This window comes from Phoenix dactylifera, unplaced genomic scaffold (assembly GCF_009389715.1).
Source record: "Phoenix dactylifera cultivar Barhee BC4 unplaced genomic scaffold, palm_55x_up_171113_PBpolish2nd_filt_p 000077F, whole genome shotgun sequence".
In the NCBI taxonomy this organism is placed as follows: Eukaryota; Viridiplantae; Streptophyta; class Magnoliopsida; order Arecales; family Arecaceae; genus Phoenix; species Phoenix dactylifera.
The window spans coordinates 1679280-1701461 of NW_024067676.1; the positions used below are offsets into that span (position 1 = coordinate 1679280).

The 22182-nt window shown below is 36.5% G+C and overlaps 1 protein-coding gene across 4 annotated transcripts; it reads right to left on the reverse strand.

Annotated features, from left to right (window-relative positions):
• Nucleotides 1–12780: 12780 nt before the first annotated feature.
• LOC103712617 lies at nucleotides 12781–19795 on the reverse strand. Of its 4 annotated transcripts, XM_039116308.1 has the most exons (6): nucleotides 19125–19744; nucleotides 15315–17007; nucleotides 14774–15149; nucleotides 14352–14681; nucleotides 13566–13750; nucleotides 12781–13472 (listed from the first exon to the last, which is right to left on the reverse strand). In XM_039116308.1, the coding sequence occupies exons 2-6, from the start codon at nucleotides 17002–17004 to the stop codon at nucleotides 13450–13452; spliced, it is 2604 nt and encodes an 867-aa protein (XP_038972236.1). In that variant the 5' UTR covers nucleotides 17005–17007; nucleotides 19125–19744; the 3' UTR covers nucleotides 12781–13449. The 4 variants fall into 4 exon arrangements, with proteins under 4 accessions (XP_038972236.1, XP_008797405.2, XP_038972237.1 ...); XM_008799183.4 differs by having other exon boundaries at nucleotides 12781–13750; nucleotides 19125–19786; XM_039116309.1 differs by lacking the exon at nucleotides 13566–13750 and having other exon boundaries at nucleotides 12781–13365; nucleotides 19125–19739.
• Between the last annotated feature and the right edge of the window lie 2387 nt (nucleotides 19796–22182).

The window sequence follows — 22182 nt, forward strand, 5'->3', positions numbered from 1 at the left end:
TGATCATATTGGATAACCTATATTTCTATCTACTAATTTGTTGATATTTTTCTCTCTTCTCTTGCTAACTTAATTAAGTCAATTTTACATGAAGGTGAGACTTGAAGGTTAGATATAAAGCCTACAATCTCCAACAATGCATTGTACCAAAAATCTCTAACACCAAATTCCAATCCAAGTAGCTCCAAGAGCCTTAAAGGTGCACTCTTACGAAGGTGATAAAGTATCTTTATAGTTATGCTAGAACTTAGTTCATATCATGCCTTTAAGTTTAGGGGATTAGGGTTGAAGTATTAGAGAACCTTCATATATTTCAAATGCATACCTCCTTTGAGCAATAAAGACTAATTAAAATTTATTTTATATAACATCACTTAGATTTATATTTAGAATATATATCTAGAATTTTTATTTTATTTTTTATTATTTCATGATGATGATGGTTTGTCTAAGGATGCCTTTGAAATGGATTAGAATATCAAGGGGGAAATTTTTGCAACATCTAGATGTAACACCCTCTTACAAATAGAGTAAAAGGCATCACCCTCCAATTGGATTCCTTATTCCATTTAGAAGGGTGCCACTCTTTTGGGGTTCCATCCTAGGTATCTAAAAAACTACTTGAAAGAATAGGAGAAAAAGGATTGAAGAAAGTAAATATTGGCTAACGGACGAATATGCATAGTCGGTCCTAAATTGATGAGATAACATAATTGCCTATTTATTTCTATTAAAACATAATAAAAATCTCCAAAACCTAAGACCTCCATGTGGCTCTCACATGGAGAAGAACCTTATAAAAAAAAATGGTATCCCCCCTCCTCCAACATCGATATATTTTTTTCTGCATGTTTTGTGCCTAAGATCAACTAGAAAAGTAGTATACCAGCCAACCCCACCCTCCTACCAAATCAACATCTCTATATATTTTTTCTTACAAGTTGTGCCTAGGACCTAGTGAAAAAATAAAGCACCATGACATGCATAGAGAGTGTGTGTGTGAGAGAGAGTGGGAGAGAGAGAGAAAGAGAGACAAACGGACGGACTTGGAAATGCTAGATGTATCTCCACTTAGATTCCATCAGATCTAGATCAAACAATGAGATATATGTGATCTATTACCTCTAAATTGCTTATATACTAAAAAATTATGTAATTTGGAGACTTTTATCCTATACATCAAGTGGTCAAAAAATTAGATAGTTTAAATAATATAAAATAATATATTTTTTGTCGCTTGATGCATAGGTTAGAGATCTCTAAATCATATGAGTTTTGGTGAATAAACAGTTGTGAGACAGTCGATCACGACCAATAGCTCAAATCATCGATGTGAACCCCCGTCGTCCGATCTAGATCTCACTAAATCTGAGCATAAAGCCTCTTGAGTGTAGCCAAATATATCTATCCATCCATATATATAAAGAGAGGGACATACATACAAACATACATACATATTCATCTGTAATATATATATATATATGCGTTTGGAACATGACTCATCTCCTCCCTAGTGACTTCCCCTCACCCAACACAAATTTAAGTTTTATTTAATTTAAACATCACTACATGTTGAATGACAAATGTTCCTTCCAATTAGCTCAAACCTTTTAATTATATCTCTCCAATGATAAGAATGTCAGGCACATATCTCATCATTAACTCACCTTTCCTTTATATAGCTATGCATTAAAGTTGTTAAGCATTCTACTTTGTTTCCAAGGCAAAAATATCTCATTTGTAATTTGAAAAGAGGGGGAGAGAAGGGCAGCACATCAGTGTCAAGCAATCAGTTAACTATTACTAACTTACTTTATACATACCACAATGGATCTGAAATTGAAGACACTGATGGTAGCCTCGTAAGTTGAATGCCTTTTAGCTAGCTTTGCCATAATTTTAAGCAGCATTTGGTTATGGATTAAAAATGGTCTAAATGAAATAAATATTCATCTACTTCTCTTATTCCACTTTAATTTATTGAACACAAAATTAGCCTATTTATTTTGAAGTTAAACTTGATATTTTAAAAATAAAGTTACTTTTTCATGTAACTCAAAGTAAATTACTCCATCTTACATGGTGGAGTAATTTATTCCGAAGTAAAGAGTGTCAGAAGTAAGTTGTTCCATTCACTCTAGGTTTAACTTACTTCTCAATTAAATGCATCCTTATTGTTGTCATCCTTTCCATCCTATTTTTGACAAGCTGGGAAAATTGGGATCCTCAAAAAATTTGGTTGGTCGGAGGAGACGGTGCATCGCCAAATTTACTTGGATGAGACCTAGATGTATATGCAGGCATAACACTAGCATTGAGCAAGACGATATAACTATTTCTATACTTCACTTATTCCACCTTAACTTACTAAACACTAAAAATTAGTTTGTTTATTTTGAAAGTAAACTTAGTATTTTAAAAATAAAGCTATTTTTTATATAACTAAGAGCAAACTACTCCATCTTACATGGTGGAGTAATTTATTCTAGAGCAAAGTTGGTCAGGCATAAGTTAATCCATTTACTCTAGGATAACTTACTCCTTAACAAAATATATTCTTATTGTTGCCACCCTTTCCATCCTATTTCAAATGAACCAAAGAGCTTGAGATCCTCAGAAAATTCAGTAATTGGAGCAGAGAGCGCATTGCTTGGACGAGAACTAGATACATGTGCGGGCATGCTACCTATGTTGAACTAGCCGAAAAGATGTCGGCTGAAGAGAGGATAGAAAGTAGCATGAGTCTAGATGTCTTGATCTTCAAAAACTTTTCACCGTTACACCACCATTCAAAAGAGATAGAATTGGATAAGGATGCAGCACAGAGCTACAGTTGAAGTGTGTAGCACTGGGCTATGGTAGAAGGATGGAAAAGGCTATAGCATTGGGCAATAGTAGATAATCTAAGTTATATCTACTCCTAGGACAAAGACTAAAGCAAAGATAAGATAAAGGTAATTTGACTAGATTGATTACCAAAGGTCCTTTACAGAGTACGATTCCACTTATTTATACTTACATGACAATTGCCTTCAAACACAATAACTATCCACTCCGATAGTTGCTTCTCATATTTAGTCTCCACTTCTGATGGTTTTAGTAGCTGCTACCAATTCTCTTATCACTATGCATGTGCACAAGTACAATTATTTTGCAACTATGGACTCGATACTCATATCATATTGGTCCTTAACTTATTCTGATATAGCTCATGTTGGTTGTCTTCTCTTTCTTTATTCAATATCTATTCCTAAAATTTGTGACCTATATGATCACCTCGATCTTCTACCGATCATCTTTCACAGTCAAAACTTGGTTTTTTTATTCTACTTATCTATATTATGGTCAAATTCTATCTGTTCGGCTTGGATCTCTATTCTTTGTGTGATTTTCATAACCGAACTCTATCCAATCTTAGCACAAGTCATGTAATTCTTGCATACTTTGATCAAACTTAATCCCCGTAGTGGTTGCTACTGGCTGACAAATAGAATATTGTTAAGATATGGTATAAACACTTACATGCCAATCTAAACAGCATATATCCTTCATACTATCTAAAGTTGGAAGTAAATGAATCGATGAGAGGCTACCTCTAATCATAACATTCTTTCTACTTGCCCCAAACTCAATAAATTTGCTCTTGTTTTCCCACCCTACAATAAAGTTTTGAATAGAAATGTAGTAGGTCAAAATATCAAATATTTTACTTCCAATGATACAATGTTCAACTTACCAAAGGATACAACATTGCAAGGAAACAATATGTCTCGAAAGACTACAATTTTAGAAAGCATGGTATATTAAGTATAAAAAAATACATTTTGAGTAACTCTCATAGATAATAAATGCTACAATGTTTCGATAGGTTTGATAAAAAAAATAGAAAATAAAGAAAACAAACTATAGTTGTGGCTTAAAGACCGCTAGTTAGCAGGATCACCATGTGATTACTTACTAGATTTGATTAATTTTTTTATAAAAAAATAGCCATCTTACATGACCTTATATTTAATAGATATATACAAGATTTTATCCTAATATAAAAGTGAAGAAGGAAAGTCTTCTCATCAATTACTAACAACCCTTTCCTTTCATCAGCCTCTCCACTGTCCACAATCAACCATGGGGGAAGAAAATATCCAAACTTGGAATACTTCAAACTATTCGCTGCAAAAACTGGAAAAGAAAAACAAGAAAAAGCCAAAAAAAAAAGAAAAAAAAATGATATCTACTAAAGCATTGATTAACCAAAGATGTTTTCTGTAGAGGAATATCCATCACATATTATGTGCTCATGGTGGAATTTATACACCAATAGGAATCTCTTGTAATCAGTTTGCTGTGCTGAGAGTTTACTCATAAAAATTTTAAATTGAGGGGGTTAGATGCCAAAAAAAAATGGTATTCGTCAATGGAAACCAAGCAACGTAGACTGGTTAGAAGCTTTTAACGATCCCCCGGGTCCGTCGATCTCGCGTCGTATGCACAAAATTTCAAGAAGAGAGGGATTAAAACGCATAGGCTCCCGGACTCCAACGTTCGAAAAATTCAAACTTCAGGCCTGGGTTCCGAACCTAGCCGGTTTGGGTTTGGGGCGCGGCGAGAAAGCGCGGTCTTTGACTCGAGAACCGCGTCCCGCACCTGGCTGGCACGGCATGGCGAAAGCGTGACCGGGCCAAATAGCGATGTGAGGATTATCGCAAATGATATAGTTTTCCATTTTTCATCAAAATAAATATGTCTAGATTTAGATTAACATCTCCTGTGGAATAATAATATTCTTTTCTGAATCATGGTTGTATTACCATATGTTAGATCAAATGATGTCATCTTCTAATGCGTGCTTATCTGATGAAAAAGATATTACCATGGTTAATGGGCTGTGCACTGGGTGGCTTTGTATGTGGCCAGTTAATCTAGAGATACCCTGTGGATTAGAAAAGAAAAGTTATCTGGAGCGCTCCGGAACTTATTGTTTTTCGTTTTTATTGAATGTATCTATAGTAGAACTGTATGAATCATTCATTTTAGCAAAAAAGAATAAGAGTATTACTATAGTTATACAAAATATAGGTAGCGGTAATTATAAATTTCCGATTGGTGAGATTTGTACCAATAATCTAAAGATTTATTATTTGTACTATTATGGTCATTCATTCTACCTTCTAAGGTTGGTCAGCTACCGCCCAAGCTGGTCTGAAATTAAGTTTTAATTGTGTTGAGTTAAGTCGAAGATTATAATTTATCATTTATTGTCATAATGTAGTAATAGTTATTGTTTTTGTCGTAATAAAAAGGCCTGTTTTCGATAATATTGGTCTTACTAAAACTTTAAAATATATTTAGTCCTCAAATGAATGTGAAAAAAATTAGTATTAAAATATAGTCGAAATTTAGCAAAGATGCGAGATATATATATATATATATATATATATAAACTACTTAAAATATACTACATAATCTAATAATAAGAAAATATAATGCTGGTGGGTTCAAGTAAGAAATTAACAGAGGTTCTGGGTTTGGTAGAAAAGGAGGGTCTCACCCACACATAGAAACATGCACAAAGAAAATAATAAATTCAGAATTTGAAATATGTAAAAGAAAAACATCATACACAGTTCTATACTAAAAACAATAAAAATGAGATAGGTAGTACCAGAGCAACAATAACTAATCACATACATTGTTTACTAATTTACTTCTTCCCTCAAAAAGAAAAAAAATTATTGGTATAAAACATCACTCATATAGACCATATAGCTTCACCAAATAACAAATATACATAAATTCTAAAGCTTGACAAATAGTTTGGTCAAGGTTAAATTTGCTAAATCATTTGGCACCAATTTATGAAATATTCAATAAATCATTTAGCAAAGATCTAGTGAGATGATTTACGTACACCATACATGAACAGCCTTTTCTCGCAGCATAGTTGATGGGCCATCTCTTGGGGTATATACCACATGAGTAAGTGATTAAGATCGCCACGCATGTAATGTAACAACCTAAAACCTCATCCTAAAAAACTCAGCTAGAAGATATTTTTTTGAATTCCTTTATCTTGTATAAGTATCCAAAATCTATCCAACAGATAGCCTATGTAAAACTAAACGCAGGCTCGCACCTGGATCCTCATATGTAATTAATCGCAAAATGGGTTTAGGTATCTCCATCCTAACTCATTCAATGGGAGATATCATGTCATCTACTGATCATGCTAACATAATCTTAGGGTTGTCTAAGCTGTGGTCCATTAGACTGATGGTCCATACGGATGACAAAGAACTCTTTAGGTTGACAATATAAAGAATGGGTGCATCATGCGACTGATGGGAAAAGTAAGAATTTGATTAGTATCAACATATTTTGTGGTCAGTGCAGTGTAATGAACAGAGCAACAAAAGGCCCAACAATAATGAGGAGAGATGGCATATAAAATACAAAATAAAAAAGACAGTAACATTCGACAAATATTTAATGGAGTTTTTTTTTTAGGTTGGTGGCCTCCAAAGAGAAAGCTATTCCACAATGAAAGTAGTATAAAAAGATTTCATATGCTTTTTTTTCTGTGAGAAAATTACTTCACCTGCTTTTGACCTTACTTTTGAGCTACCTTCAAGATCAAGCCATTTGCCATGTTCAAGAATTTTTGAAAATAAAAAACTAGATGAAGCAACTGCTATAATTCTTCGTGATTTTATAAATTGTAGGGTATTTGATTTGATGATTGCTTTCAATTTGAGATGGTGGGCCTCCAAATCAAACTTTGCATATTGAATTTTTTAGGGCTTTGCACATCTTGAAGTGCTCTGTTTAAACAATCAGGTGGTCTTAAATGGATGCAATCATCCATTCATATTCATGCCACTTTACTAGAGCGATGGATGTAGATGCGTGTAATCAACTAATATGGAAGAGAAAAGTAGACCTAGCAAATTCGCCAACAAGCCTAACTGAAGCATTATTTCATAAATCTGAATACCGATTCATATCAACTCATGACATGTTTGGTTGGACGGAGTTAAGCTCTATAATAGAAATGAAAATAAGCGATTCTTACTTCAGCCATTTGGTCACTCTCATTTCTAGGGAAATGGGAATATACCAATTCTCCAAAATTCAATCCTGATTCTTCCTTCAGTATTCAAATTCAATTCTACCTGATTTATCTTTTTCAAAAAATTATTTAAAAATATGTTGATTTCGATTTCGGAAGCAAACCAAAAACATCTTCAATAGAATCCTTCCTCCAAACCCTACCGTAAAATGATAAGAACTATTCATCATTTGCTCCAAATAGGCGGACCATGCCCTTAAATAAAATTATGCATCGAAGTCCTTGCATCAATTCTTCCTCGGCCATCCACCCACCCAGATGCCAAAAAAAAAAAAAATCCTAAGGAGCGCCTACTCATGGAAAAACAGCAAAAATCCACGTAAACACCTGTCCTATAAGAGGGTGCAGTATCCATGTAGGTGTCCATTGCATTACTAGTTTTACCCTTCCTCCTCCTAGTTGTCCCCCTTTTCCCACCGGTCTAACAAGGAACAGCTTCGGTGAGAATGGAAGGGAGCCCTCTAATTTACTCTTATCTTTCGCACTCAATAGTGTTGAACAAGGTGTTCATCACTGAGAAATAATAATGTTAGATTAGATAGGCCAAGAACTTTTATGGTGTTTATATATTTTTAGACTCATTCATCGCTCAAGCTTTTAGATAGGATCTTAATATAATATAAAAGCCTACCGATCTTTCTTACCTACTAAAACCTCGATGCTCCTACTAATTTGCTTGTCGCCCCTCATTTCGGATTCCATTCCTCAAGCTCTATACATGAGAGAAGGTGTTGAAACATATTAATCTAATATCGAATAGGTTCAGAACTCTTGTGGTATTTTTATGCTCTTGGGCTCATCCATCTAAATGCCCGATTTTTTTTAGATAGGATGATCTTAACATTCATCATTTTCATACCTCACCTTTTTTTTATTATATAAGGGCGACTCACACCAAACGTGCATAAGTGCAGCAAACAAAATCAGAAAAAAAAAAAATGTTAGCGAAGAGAAAAGGAACAAACGCTAGATTCTCCGAAAAGATCTCTTTAGAATGATGAGTCACAAAGGAGGCGACCCAGTCAGCAGTACTAATCGTTTTTCGATAGACATAAGTGGTCCGAAAAGAGCAACATCTTTTTCGAGCTATTAGCTGGTTAAGATAAGGCATCGAGGCAAAAAGGCTAGGACTGAGACAAAGTGAGTGATGGAATAGTAGCTAGGCATTGATCCTGCGAGAAAAGTTGTAGTCCATTACTTTACGGTGTTGGGAGTAGAGTTCAAGGTGTCTTTTACCAGTTTAGAAACCCTTCACGAGGGCTGTCTGATTGCCTCCCCCTTATGCCACGCATGTACAAACCAACTCAAATATCCATCATAGCTTCCTTTATGCTTATGGGCATCCTCACAATCGCATGTTGATGAACAAGACTAAAAACAGCTAGCCTAGTGATCATTTTAGATTTTTTTTTTGGCTCACCAAATTAAAGCTTACTTGTTGGTTTCATTGAATATTTCTGAAATTGATAGCTATGATCGCTATCATGTTCCAAGTGTGATCATAAAATAAGCTGACATTATGAAACACTCAAAACACCTTTTAAACAACCATGTATAGATGAGATGGTTGGATCCATTTTGCTTCATATGACTGGCTCACATTTAGCCTCATGCACCAGAAAGGCGAACCTACAATGATTCACCTATTGTGACATATACCTCACATATATAGTCGGCTAGGCACTAAGGATAACCTTCTCTTATATGAAATATTGACAACCATCACATAGCAATTAATGGTGTGTTGAGATGATTAGTATCATCTTTTGTGTGGCCTAATCATACTGCTTTTTCAAGTAGGCTTGTCTCCTATCAACCATGCTCCTACTCATGAAAAGATAGTACTACCTTTATTCTATCTACTTTTTTCTTTCTTTTTTTTGATAAGGCGGATGGACCATACAAGTCTAGTGTAAGTGCATCCACAGTGGTTGGAGAATAAAACAAGGTGGAGAGGAGGAAGAGTATTCTCATATCTGTCCCACAGACAACCACCAGAATGTTGGGCCACATAGGAGACAACTCAGTCAGTTGACATGATCGCCTCTCGGTACACATGGTTGATCTGGAAAACGGCATAATCCATTATCTGTCTGTGGATGTTCTACAGCAGCGGATGCTCCCCACCTGCTCCAAATGGGTCTTGAATCTATCCGACCACCATCACCGAGTCACTCTTAAGGTGGATGCAGTATGCTCCCAAGATACTCCTTGCATAGGTAATGCCCTTGCAGGTTGCCTTCAATTCTGCCCCGAGAACCAAGACATCATAGATGCACCTGCCACCAGCCGCCACCAATCTAGAGTTGAAATCCCTGATGATGAATTCCGCTTCGACCCTATGCCCACCATCAGACACACTCTCATCAAAGTTGATCTTGAGAAAACTCGGAGATGAGAACTTTCAAGAGATGAGTATCATCCAAGTCGCTCCAGGAAACTCCCATTTGGCTTGAGGAGCGACTCGGGCCATACTTTATTTTATCTCCTTGAAAATAAAGCCACACTCTAACCTATGCTGATGCAATAAGATGACTAGTGTACTGGCTATGATGCATCACATAAAGAAGGGTGGGCAGCTTAGCTTGTGATTATCTAATAAAAAGTGTGTGGACAACTCAACTCAAAGCAAAGCTGCTTTGCTTGCAGGAAAAGAGAGTGGTGGTAGTAGGCATTATCGTGGCCAGGAAACTCGGACCATAGTTGGTCAAAATGAGTCAATGATATAAAGCTCGATCAATAGGTTAAGGCACAAGCATGGTTAACATGGTAAGAAGATTCATGCAATATGATGTGGTTTTCGTGATCGATATATGAACGTACGCTCCGAAGCCGCCCTCAAACTCATGTTCGATCATTAGTCAAAAGATTTTCAATTAAAAGGCAGAATCATGGATGATAGTCATGCTGATAATAAAATAGGAACAAACTTGGATTAAAAAAAGAAACTTTTGATAATCAATTTCTTTGCATTTAAAAAGCAGAAATGTCATACCAACAATGTACAAAAAAAAAGGCTTCTCATATTCAATTTCTATGCATTTAGCAGGCTCACTGACTAGATCTGAAGCAATATGAGTTACAATCTAGGTAGTTGTCTATTATTACTGGAATTGGAAAATTAATTGAATCAAATCTAGCACCAATGCTTCTTATACATTTGCGCATGAAGCTCATTAGACAAGATCTATGGCATGAATTCCACTCAATTGGCAGAGCCAAAGAATCCCTAAGAGACGGCGGCGAAGCACGAACGATGCTTGATAAACCAAGTCTTAGTGAGATAAACAATTGTCTCACCATGGAGGGGTCAACAAGGAGGAAGCCATCTATGGAAGTTATAAGTTTCACATGAAGCTCCTTTAAGGGGGTCATGTTTGCATTGGATGGCCCAACAAAGTGTGCAAAGGCATGGCCCAACCATTCCTACATAAAAATCTTTTGAGTTTTTTTTTTTTGCATAAACTTCCTCCTAAATATCGAATTTTACCTAAATATCCTATCAAAATTGATATTTGCATGTATAGCCTTTTAAAATACTTATTTTACTATTCTTATTTTTTTTTCTTATTTTTTCATATGTACCCACGTCATCTAACACCATCTAATACCGTTAAAAAATTAACGGTTTCAAATTAAAATAACTAAAATACCATTAATAGATAGATATGCAAAAAAAAATATATAAGGCGATCGTGATAGACGACAAAAAAATATTTTCAAAATTTTTTTATTTTTAATTAAATAAATATGGTTTTTAATAATGGTATTGGAAGAACTGTTGTATTAGAGGCATTTGTGAAAAAATAGTGTTATATGAAGGTATAGAAATAAATATAAATTTAAGAAGGTATTCACCCAAATTTAAATTTTTAGAACGGTATTTGTGCAAAAAAAACCCAAAATCTTTTAGATATGTGACATGATTGTATAGTTGAAAAAATCATCTGGTTCGTTTGAGTTCCTAAGAACCTATAATAAATAGGAAGCAAACTTTGAGTCAATTTCCATTGGGGACACAATTAGCAATTGCATCATGCATACTAGATCTCAGCATGTGAGATGAATCTGAATGAATATGGTTCTATCGAGAAAAAAAAATGCACACTAGAATTCATGTACGGCAAGCAATTTTTTTCCAAAAACGATCTATGGATGGTATAATTTTAATTAAATAAAAAAAGTTTATTTTTTTTAATTTCAATAGGATTCTTGAACTTGAGAAAACAAAAATATATCCAGAGATGGTACGGCCGGCATGCACACAAAAAATAAGAAATGAGCACTAGGACTGAAAATGGCTAATATATAGTTATATCTACATTCATAATTCTTTGGCGGATATAAATATAGATACGAGTATTAAACATATATAAAATTTAGTATTCATTTTTATTGTAAACAAATCTGAATATGAGTTGGATATTAAATATATATATATATATATGTTCTAAATAAATATAAATACAAGTTGAGTATTAGTTATATGTATATTTTGCTATCTGAATACGGATATAAGTTGGCTATTATTTAGGATATAAATCTGATTTTTAGCATAATTCCATTCCAATACGGTTAAGGATCTGCGTCACCATATCACCAGTCCAAATGCTAGGACGGTTGGTTGGATTGTATTTTGTATAAAAAGTATATTTTTTAAATTAAAATATAATATAAAATATTAATATTTTTATATTAAATACACCCTTTAAATTACATGGAATTAAATTCCACACTGCTCATTAATTACAGCTTAGCTAGAAAATAACATCTAATTGTTTGGGAAACATGCAAGAAAAAATTATGTAAAATATAAGAATATGTAGAAGCTAATGGTTTTTTATTATTTTAAAAATAAAATTTGAAAATATCATAAAGAATGGCATAAAGTATATTCATTTTTCCTTTCTTATCAAAGGAAAATATATGAAAAGAATTGACTTTTCATAAGTATAATATATTTTCATTATGAAACACTAATTTGCATTATCTTAGTGTTTAAGAAGCTGACAACTGAACAATAGGTCAATGGCTACATTTGATTCCAACTTCTAATATCCAAGGCAAAATCTGCACGCGATAACCGATTTCCTACCAAGAAAATAATTATATCAGTTTCTTTTGATATCGACCACAATACCAACAAATGCACATATCATAAGATCAGAGCAGACCCAAGAATGAGACTTCTCAGCTTGATAAGATGATTCATCCCTCAAATAATCACCTCTCATTGCTAAATTAAGTTTTAGTGGGTTTATTGCAGGAGACCTCAGATTAAGCTAGTTGCCTTAGAAAAAAAATAGCAGCCATTAAATGGAGCTATTATTAGGCAAAGAAAATTGATGGAGAAAAGAATGGATGTCTTTGATGAAGTGTTCAACTTAATACCACCTTTCTTTAGCAATTTGATTTGACATAGGAGGGGGAAGGGGGGAGAGACACTATACCATTTCTCTGAGAATCTCCCTCAAAAGAGAGTGCTAAACCTGGGGAAAAAATGCCACTTCTCAGAGAACAACAGTAGGGATCACTGCCATGCTGGTTAGAACCATCCCCAGGGAAAGCCATCTGTTGCTAAAACTTAATTTTTTTCTCATAAGAAATATATAATTGCATAAGAAATGTCTATAAATACATAATTACAAAAGAAATGAGTCTAACCATGCATTGCAGTTGGCATGTCATAACTTTATTTAAAATAAAAATTGCCTTACATACCCCTCTGTAGAACAGTCAAACTCTCTCCATCTTCACTTGCATTCCACATGTCAAATACTAGTTTTGTTGTCTTTAAAGTTGATGTTTGTACTCATACTTCACAATTTTGAAACATGTGAATTGCAACATTCCACATGAATTTACTTCCAGAGAATCTGAAGTTTATATCTCCTTTTCTAAGATTAAAAGAACACCTAAAATAACCTACCAGCTCTATTTCATCTGAAGCACACAAACCACTGAATCACCTAAAAGCAGATTCACTGCCCTAATGTTGTCCCGTATCAACACATTGAGAGTGCTTCTCATATTCCATGCCTCTTATGCCCATGACTCCTTTCTGTTAAGTATCAGAAGCTCTTTACATGCAAGAGAGTCTTTTTATTCCTTCCCTCCTAAATCTACCACTTATCAACATAGAAATCTTCGAATCTATTTAGATGAAGAAAAGAAGAAGTCTACCCAAAGAAGTATCTTTAAAGGGCTTGTTCTGTAGCATAGAAGCCTTCAAGCCAAAACTACAAAGAAAAGAACAGCAGATAATTAACAAATACCAGAGAACCAAAAATATTCTGATCCATGAATCCCCACATGCGGAGCTGTCAAATTACTTCAAAAGCCATTTCTGAAACAAAAAATCGGAATTAAAAATGATTTAAGAAATGGCAGAAGAAAACAGCTGGCATTTTTTTAAACAGAAACAGTGATTGAGGCATACGAGTTGAAATCGAATCATCCACTGCTGATAACATAACCTGCTTCCATTGCAAGAAATGCCATGTTCCAGATGTTTGTTCGTTATTTGCTGAAGGTGTAACAAAGGCCACTTCATGACTCAGGAGTAGAAATGTTACCTCATTTCCAAGGTCCATATGACTTTTTGGTGAAAGTCCAAACATATAGCTTTGAAAGGAAATGTCAAAGAAACAACACAAATCAGAGGAAAAAACTTTTGAGACAGGAAGAAATGAGGTAGGGACGTATGTATGTAGCAACAGGAGGTCAAAAACCTGTCCTCTTATCATTGTCGATTTTTCTTTTTTTATTTTGAAGAAACAAGGTGGTTACATTGTTGAACAAATCTCAATGATATAAACACAGAAAGGTCATGCATCAATAGTTGGGAAAGAAATATGTGCAAGAAATGCTAATTTCGACGATCTGCTATGTTCTGATTTAGACATACATTCTGGTTATAGAAAGCAACTAAATTTTTGAAGGGGTAACAGACAGCTCAATTACACTAATACATGAAAAAGATGCACAAGATTCAAGGAAAGTAAAAAAAACAGAGTATGTCACATTAGTGACTTTGAGGAGACAATGCATGAGATGGAAGGTAACAATAACTTTAGTTAGTTCTAAAATCTTAAGGAGAAACTTCTGACAACTTTGATTTTGACATATGTAAAACCAGTTGACACTAGATATTCTATTCCTTGATATATCTTCAGGCAAAAAAGAAAAAAAAAAAAATAAAAAAGAGGGCGAGAAGGCACATTACAAGAATTTCTTTGTCTTCCCCTTTGGATCAAGCCTACCACTAGCACCAGCTCGGCCTCCTCTCCCTCCTCGCCCTCCACTTGCATGCATGGAGCTAATGATCAGATTTTGTTCACCACATTGATCGCTGCTTGAAGGAGCATCTTCAATGATCCTTAAAAGCTCTTGTATAGGATTACTAGAGTGAGCAGCATGTTTCAACAATGAGTCCTCATCATCAAGGCCTATGAAGCACAAATCCTCCCACTGTAAAGCAGATTCATCCATAAGAGGAAGCTCCGGATTTATATCCCATTTTCTATGCGGACCATACTTATAATTTGAATTAAACCTAAACATGCATAGGTAGATGGTAAGAAACTAAACCAGAAATAGAATCAGCATCAACATTCTGAGATAAATTAGAAAAAAGAGGCATTCTACCGGGATAGTAATCTTAAATTGGAATGTATATACATCAGGTCATCAGCGCGACTTGGATTTAGCCTATTGTGCTTTGCATTGTAGATATAGCTATAGGTGCTCCATGGTCTCTCAATAGATGAAGTGCTAATTGATTGTGCAAGCACTCTAAATGCCATATCTCTCAACTCCTTTGTATCCCCTCCATGAAACTTCCACCACTGCAAAACATTGATTTTTGGATTTCTTGCATCTCTTTTAGCTGTTGCAGAGGAGAATTTTCCCTTCTTTTCCACAAAAGACAAGAACTGCACACGAACAGTATCTGCTTGATCAACATTTGGGTGCATTTTAAATATTGCAGTCATGGCAGCTTCAAATGTATCATCATCTTGGTCTGTCGTTAAGAAAAGGGAAAATATTATTGATATTTTGAAGGCAAGAAATATACCTAGTGCAAGGATTTGCCAAAACAGTCAAATGTTGTAACAGTAACAGAAGAGAATACGAATACAGTAACAGACAAAAAGGAAGGAAAGAAAGAAAAGAAGAAAATATCTACCTGGAGGACACCTCTTCCTACCCCCTGGGGATGGTATTTGGAGGTATTCTTCATCATAATACTTTGGGGTAAGGGCACAAGCTAAGCATTGCAATGGAACACTTGCCTTGTTCCATCTTAAAAAGACCTTTTCCCTGACAAGCATAAAGGTGTCCTCTTCTCCTCTCAAATTGTCTTTGATTTCTCCCAACATATTGTCCATTCTCTCACATACCTCTCCAATAAGGGGGCCATCTTGATCAGTAAATTTGATCATTTTATATATTGGTTTTATTATAGAAAGAGCCAACTGTACTGCTTCCCAAAAGTTATCAGACAGGACTGCTGCCTTCACAGTGTCTCCAGGAAGCTTTGCTTTCTCATCTAGGTTTGGAAAACCAGCCCATCTCTCCCATTGATCAGATATGACAGCAGCCCTTAAAGTTTCCCTTACATCAAGTAGAAGATGAAGAGTGATATAGTGTGATGCACACCCTCTGGCTGCAACTTTCAATAATTCTAACATTGGATAACTTTGGAAAATTTCAACAGTTTGGGAATGATATAAGATATATTTCACTATACCTTTAGCAGTTGTATAAGTCTGCTTAAGCCAAGGGAGGGCATTTATACAGTCCTTCAATATCAAATTGAGTGTGTGAACCATGCAAGGAGTCCAGAATATGTAAGGATATGTTTTTGCCACTTCCTCACTTGCAGCTCTACAGTCTGTAGCATTATCTGTGATCAACTGAACAACATTATATGGTCCCACTTTTTCAATCACTTCAAGCATATAGTCATGAATACTTTTATGGGACTTCTCAACCAGTAAAAAGTCAAGGGCATGTAGAAATATAGAGCCAAATTGATTTGAGGCCAAGAAGTTTATCAAGGATTGATTCTTAACATCAGTCCAACCATTTGAAACAACTGAAACTCCATATTGAGGCCACTTCTGCTTGAAATCCTCTAGTTCCCTTTCAACCCTGTCCCTTTCATTTTCCAACAAGACGGTTTGTGCTCTTTCATAAGATGGGCTTTTGTAGCCCAATTCTTTACTAATTGCTGATACCATTTCTTCCCAATATGGTGACCTTAGCACACTTAAAGGGATGCCATTAGCACACAAACAGCGTATTACTTTAGAATCAACATCATCTCTATCTTGAGTCGAATAATCTTTCTCAAATGGACCCACATAGGAAAGGGCTACAGAAGGTCCCTGTGATGTCATACCAGAATTTGTGTTGAGCTTTGACTTCTTCAGTGGAACAATGTTTGGTGAGCTCTCAACTTGCTCAACTTCCCTCTTAATTTGCATTTGTAGATTTTTGTCTGCCTTTACAATGGAACAATAGCCAATTCCTTTGCTTTCACCTTTTTTATGCCCCATTAAATGTGCATAAACACGTGTATAGGTGCCATGGTATATCTTCTGGCAATGTTTGCATTTGAAGACATGGGAACCTCCATGAGCATTTCCACACTTCTTTCCTTTTATGACATGTTTCCATAACACAGTTGCACTAACATCAGATTGACTTTCTTCTCCCAGTTGTGCCTCAAGTTCATCTCGTACTTGATCTTCTTCATTATAAATTAAACTATCCTTCTCAAACACAAAGTGTCCATCTGCAATAGCTGGAAACTCCATGCCCTCATCATTGATTCCCGTATGTTCTTCATCAAAAGGAGAGCTATGAGACATCCTCTGTAAATACGACATGATTCAAGCATCAAAGAATTGAAGACTAGGAAAAATTATTAGGTAACAATTCATAAAACCATCTTATCATCTAGTTTAATGGAAAGGGTCTTGACCTCATCTGTTTGACACCTAGAAATGACTGTGCAGGACCAACAAACATGGAAAGCATTGCTACACAAAACAGGTTAAGAAAATATTAATTTTTTTTAAAAAAAAAAAGAAAAAGAAAACTGCACCTCTCTTAGCATGATTTGTGTTATTTAAAAGGGCAAATCTGATTAGTCCCTTTCACTTGGTCATTCAGATGGTCCAATTTCAAAATTCATGAACCACTTTGATTTATAGTTCTGACATACTTACTTGCAAGAATAAAAGCATAAAACCCTTCTAAATAATACATACCAAGAACCCATTCAGCTTGTAAGGATTTGCCCTGATAATCCTCATTGTGCAAATACACAGTAAGACCACACAATGTCAACTTATTTTCAGAACTCCTAGGTGTAAGAAAAGGCCATTCTCCTCAATAACATTCTCCAATAGTTGACCACTTAATTTGAACACATTGGTTGCTGGTTAGCCCTAATGAAATTACATGCACAAAGAGACGAAGACCAGAATTTATAGAGTGAAAACAAATGGAAGCCTCTCATTTGAGTATTCAGTAGTTGCACATGTGGAAGCCTCTCATTTGAGTATTCAGTAGTTGCACATGTAGAAAAAAAAACAAGGAGAACAGAAAGCTAGTCCATAAAAGTGAGCTTCAGACATAATTCCTTACATACTACTACTAATCGTGCATTGCTTTTTTCCATCTAACATTTTTCCAATTTTCACATAAATTAAAGAATTAAAGTCAAAGTTTAATTTTATTTTTAATTACTAAAAAATTAATGACATTTTTTATGATTTTTTGTTGCACTAACTCATTAAAGTGTTTCTAGCTTTATAAAATCTTGATGGTTCCAATACCCTCCCGCTTTCTCCTTAAAAATCATTCTTGCTTTTCTTGTGAATGCTCCCTTAGTGAGGAAGCGGAAAAGAAATAACTTTACAAGGGACAGATTGCAGTATCAATTATAGTACCCCTTATTAAGCAACTAAAAAACAAACAGAGATCAGGAATTGTGCAATAGTGTTTTATCAACAAGCTCTTTCTTGAACAAGTTTTTCAAGGAAGCTTCACACAAATAACCAAACTTCTTCCTAGATCTTTCCACTTCTTTATTCAAACCAATATTAATTATTCTAAAAACTAATCCCTCTCAACCATCTCTAAGTCCTATCACAGCAACTTCTTGAACCAAAACTCAATTCAGGAAAGAAAAAAAAAATATCGATAGTCAGTAATTATATAAGCAAAAGAGCTGAAGCAGGTTTTGGTATGCAAAAATAAATAAACAGATACGCAGAATTCAAGGAAGCAAAATGTCCTCGTATTCATCAGAATGGAGAAGGTTGTCGATATATCATCCTTCCACTTGGCCGCCCAAAAGCATTTCCAGTCAACCAGTTAAACAAGGATTAGCTATCACTAAGAATTATGAAGAATATCTTTGTATGCAATAAAATATTGTTAACCTGTCTTAGATTACCATTTTTGAGCTACAAAGTGGTCATTAATCCAGTGCACGAGGAATTCAAGAACAATAGAACGTATCCAAAAAATAATGCTTGTTGGGCTCTACATGAGAAGCTTGTTACTAAAATCCAAAATCTGGACCAAAAACTCCTCTCTTATATTAAATTTTGTAAGAATTCTTTATTAATAAAGAGAAGGATGAAGAGCAAATAGAAGTGTGAGGATTAACACATATTCATGCGATAAAAAGCTAGAAAAATAGCAAGGTTAAAAGTTTGGACGGTGAAAGTCAAGAATAATATGTGACATGAAGCAACAAAGATGGGTAATTGTACGAGAAGCACCAGAAATCATAGGGAAACCACAGAGAAACCAGTGGAAACCAGCTCACAGAAGTTTCTCTTCCTGTTTCACAGCTCCATCATGTTTCCCCTCGGAGTTTCCCGAGTTTTCCCAACAGCCAAATTCATAAACAAACTAACCCCAAATTATTAAAAGAAAGGAAAGAAATGAGAAAGAAAGAAAGCAAAGGTGGCACCTTTGGCACTATTTTAACCTGCCTTCAGTGACTCAAGGGCTCCAATCAAAAGCGCAAACGAAGTAAAGCAATTCCCCCCGTTCAAACAAACCCCCCAGTTTTGTCCAAAATATTAAAGAAATGTCCAAATCATTCTCATCTTCTTCAATCAAAACCTTGAGCGATAAAATCTCAAAAAGCTGCCATCTTTGGGATTGCCACAGCCAAAGGAGGCGGCGCCGAGGTCGATGTCCCTGGTGCTGGCGCTATGGAGCTCCGAGGGCATTGCAGGGACTCGAACCGAATGAATCAAGGAATTAGGGCTCCCTCTTGGACGATGGCGGGGGGCCGAGGTCGCATGGCCGGAGAACGATTAGAGCCGGGGAATGGAGAGAAGTCGGGCATCAGAGCTCCCTTTCTCTCTACCTTTCTCACTCGCTCGCTCGCTCGCTCGCTCGCTCTGTCGACGGAGTCGGAGTCGGGTATCAGGTAACTCAGCTGCTCGCGCGACCCCAAAAGGAACCCCGCCAATGAGGGGTCGCATACGGAGGAAGATGGGAGCCGAAGTTTGCGGTACGAATTAATAATGTTGCGAATTTCTATTTTCTAATGTTACAACAAGACAATTTAGTACGTGTCTTGTTTCATTCCTGAGGGACCGCTTGGATTCCCATAGGACAAGCTGCAGGTCGCTCAAATTGCTGATATAGGCCAACTTATTTATATACCTACAATTTAAATTACATATTAATTTGAGCTAACCATTAACCTGCAATTTAAAACTATATAAAAAGAGCCACTCAAATAGGTACCTTAATTTATGTAAAAAATACTTTTTTTTCTTTTTTTTCTCTCCTTCACTGCGTCTTTTTCTCGGCATCTACATTACTCTATACTCTTTGTACTCCCTTGCCTCGCTCTTTTCCTTTACCTTCCACACCCTCCCTAAGGATTGTACCATTGCCTGCTTCCTTCTCATAGACACTCAAAAGTACTCTTATCTTCATGTACGTCGAAGTGTTTTGATCTAACACCTGATAAGATACCCAATGTCTCTTTGTTAGAGAACAACTTCAACTACAAGGCTCCAAATAATTTCTAAAAATGAGTTCGGTTAACTAATTGCCTTGGGCCATCGAGCCAATTGCAACCAATCCTTTGACCCATGATAGATGCATGGATACGGATTGGGCTCTATATTGGCCACTTGATGCAGTCTACCTAGACACAAATATGGATTGGATAGAAATTTGAAGTCAAACTCCTCTGAGTTGCCATCTTCCAACCGCCCATGATTAGGCCCGTTCAAACCTCGAGCGCCCTATTTGGCTCGCCCGAGCCCGGAGCATTTCAGTCGGACCTGATTTTTAACCTCAACAGGCCAGACTGAGCCTGAAATTAGGGCCACCTAGTAAATAAGCCGAGCTTGGGTTCAGATCAACTTGATCCGAGACAGACCCTAGCTTGCTGCTTTTTTTACAGGTAAAATGGTCAACCAACCGAACTCTGATCCTGGATTTTTCCATATATACAAGAATGCCCCTCTGGAGAATCAGCTTTCCCCACAGATAAGGCTAGTTTAGTAAATTAATCAAACCGATTGCGCAAACTAAATCCGATCTACATATGTATTTACAAGTCCGCCACTCTCATGGAGCAGCATCCATCACCCAAGGGCTACTTTTGTAAATTAAATCAATCCTATTTCCTGGGGAAAATACGCGCTCGTCGTTCGAGCTTCAAAACACGCGTAACTTGATCCTGATCAGACGGTTCCTATGCTCCCAAAATTCTTACCGCCCGTGGTCACCGACATTGGGAACCATCATTTGGACGGCCAGTGACGTAGGGCCTTCTTTCTTTCTTTTTTTTCTTTTTTTTTTTTCCAATTCTTCATACAATACATGTGCGAGTACATCCAATAAAATTAAAAAATACATACTCGTGGAGTGCCTATGGCAGCTCCCTTCTCCTGACCAGAAGGTGTACTCTGAGTAGAGGTGGCAAAATATGACCCGACCCGCCAATCCGATCTGTGTTCGACCCGCCAGGTTTGGGTTTGGCCTAAACATGTTGACCCGTTTAACCTGTTTATTAATTGGATCGAATATAGGTTTTAGATGTCTGATCCTTTTAACCCGTTTAATATATGAAAACCCGTAGATATATTTTAGCTGCTTTGAGATCCGTGCAGATGGATGAATGAAGTTCGATCGATTGTTAAGAGATCAAACCCTAGCTCTGGCTCGCATATCCTTTTCTGCTCCGCGATGGGGATCAAACCCTAGATCCATATCTCCACTCCGCGATGGGGATCGATCTCTTCCACTCCTGCGATCCGGGCACCGAGGACGTCTACCTCTCCAAGATCGAGGGCGACAAGCAGTACGCCCGACGATTGGAGCACAACAAGAAGCGGGAGGCTCTCTAGAGGTACGAGGAGCTCAAGAAGCGCGACCTTGTCGACAACTCTGAAGACTTCGACAAGGACGAGTCCTCGTCCGACAATGGTAACGACGATCTCGTCGACTCCAATAAGAAGGACCTCCAGTTTTTTTTTTTTTTTTTTTTGCTAAAAGGGGACCTCCAGTTCTTTGATGCCCTTGTCAGGGTTCGAAAGAAGGACCCCATTGTCCTCCAAAAGGATGCAAAAATATACTCCTCCAATGAAGAAGAGGGGGAGGAGAAGCCCAAAGCTGCGAAAAAAGAAAGACCTTTTGTACCTGAAGGACGTCATTGCCCGGCATTTGATCGAGAAAGGACCGGAATTCGATAGAAAGCCACTGAAAAATAATCCCAAGGTCGATGACAAGGAGCAGGAAAGGCATTCCTAGAGGCAGCGGAGAAAGAGGAGGGCAAACAGGTTAGTAGGTTACCTATTTAACGGGTCGGGTTACCTATTAAACATAACAGGTTCAGGTTGTAATTCCTGACCTGTTTATAAATAGGTCGGGATCAGGTTTATGATTTTTTGATCCGACCTGCATCTGACCCAACCCGTTTATGTTCGACCCGACCCGATTGCCACCCTTCACTCTGAGTGATGGGCCGCGTAGGCAGCCACCCAGTCGGCCGTCTC

Excerpts from the sequence above, each read along its gene's own strand:
- LOC103712617 (XM_008799183.4), bottom strand. The coding sequence starts at position 17,004 with ATGTCTCATAGCTCTCCTTTTGATGAAGAACATACGGGAATCAATGAT. Across the intron at positions 15,150-15,314 it reads TAGGAAGAGGTGTCCTCCAG|ACCAAGATGATGATACATTT; the intron begins GTAGATATTTTC and ends TCTTAACGACAG. Across the intron at positions 14,682-14,773 it reads AATTTAAGATTACTATCCCG|GTTTAATTCAAATTATAAGT; the intron begins GTAGAATGCCTC and ends ATGCATGTTTAG.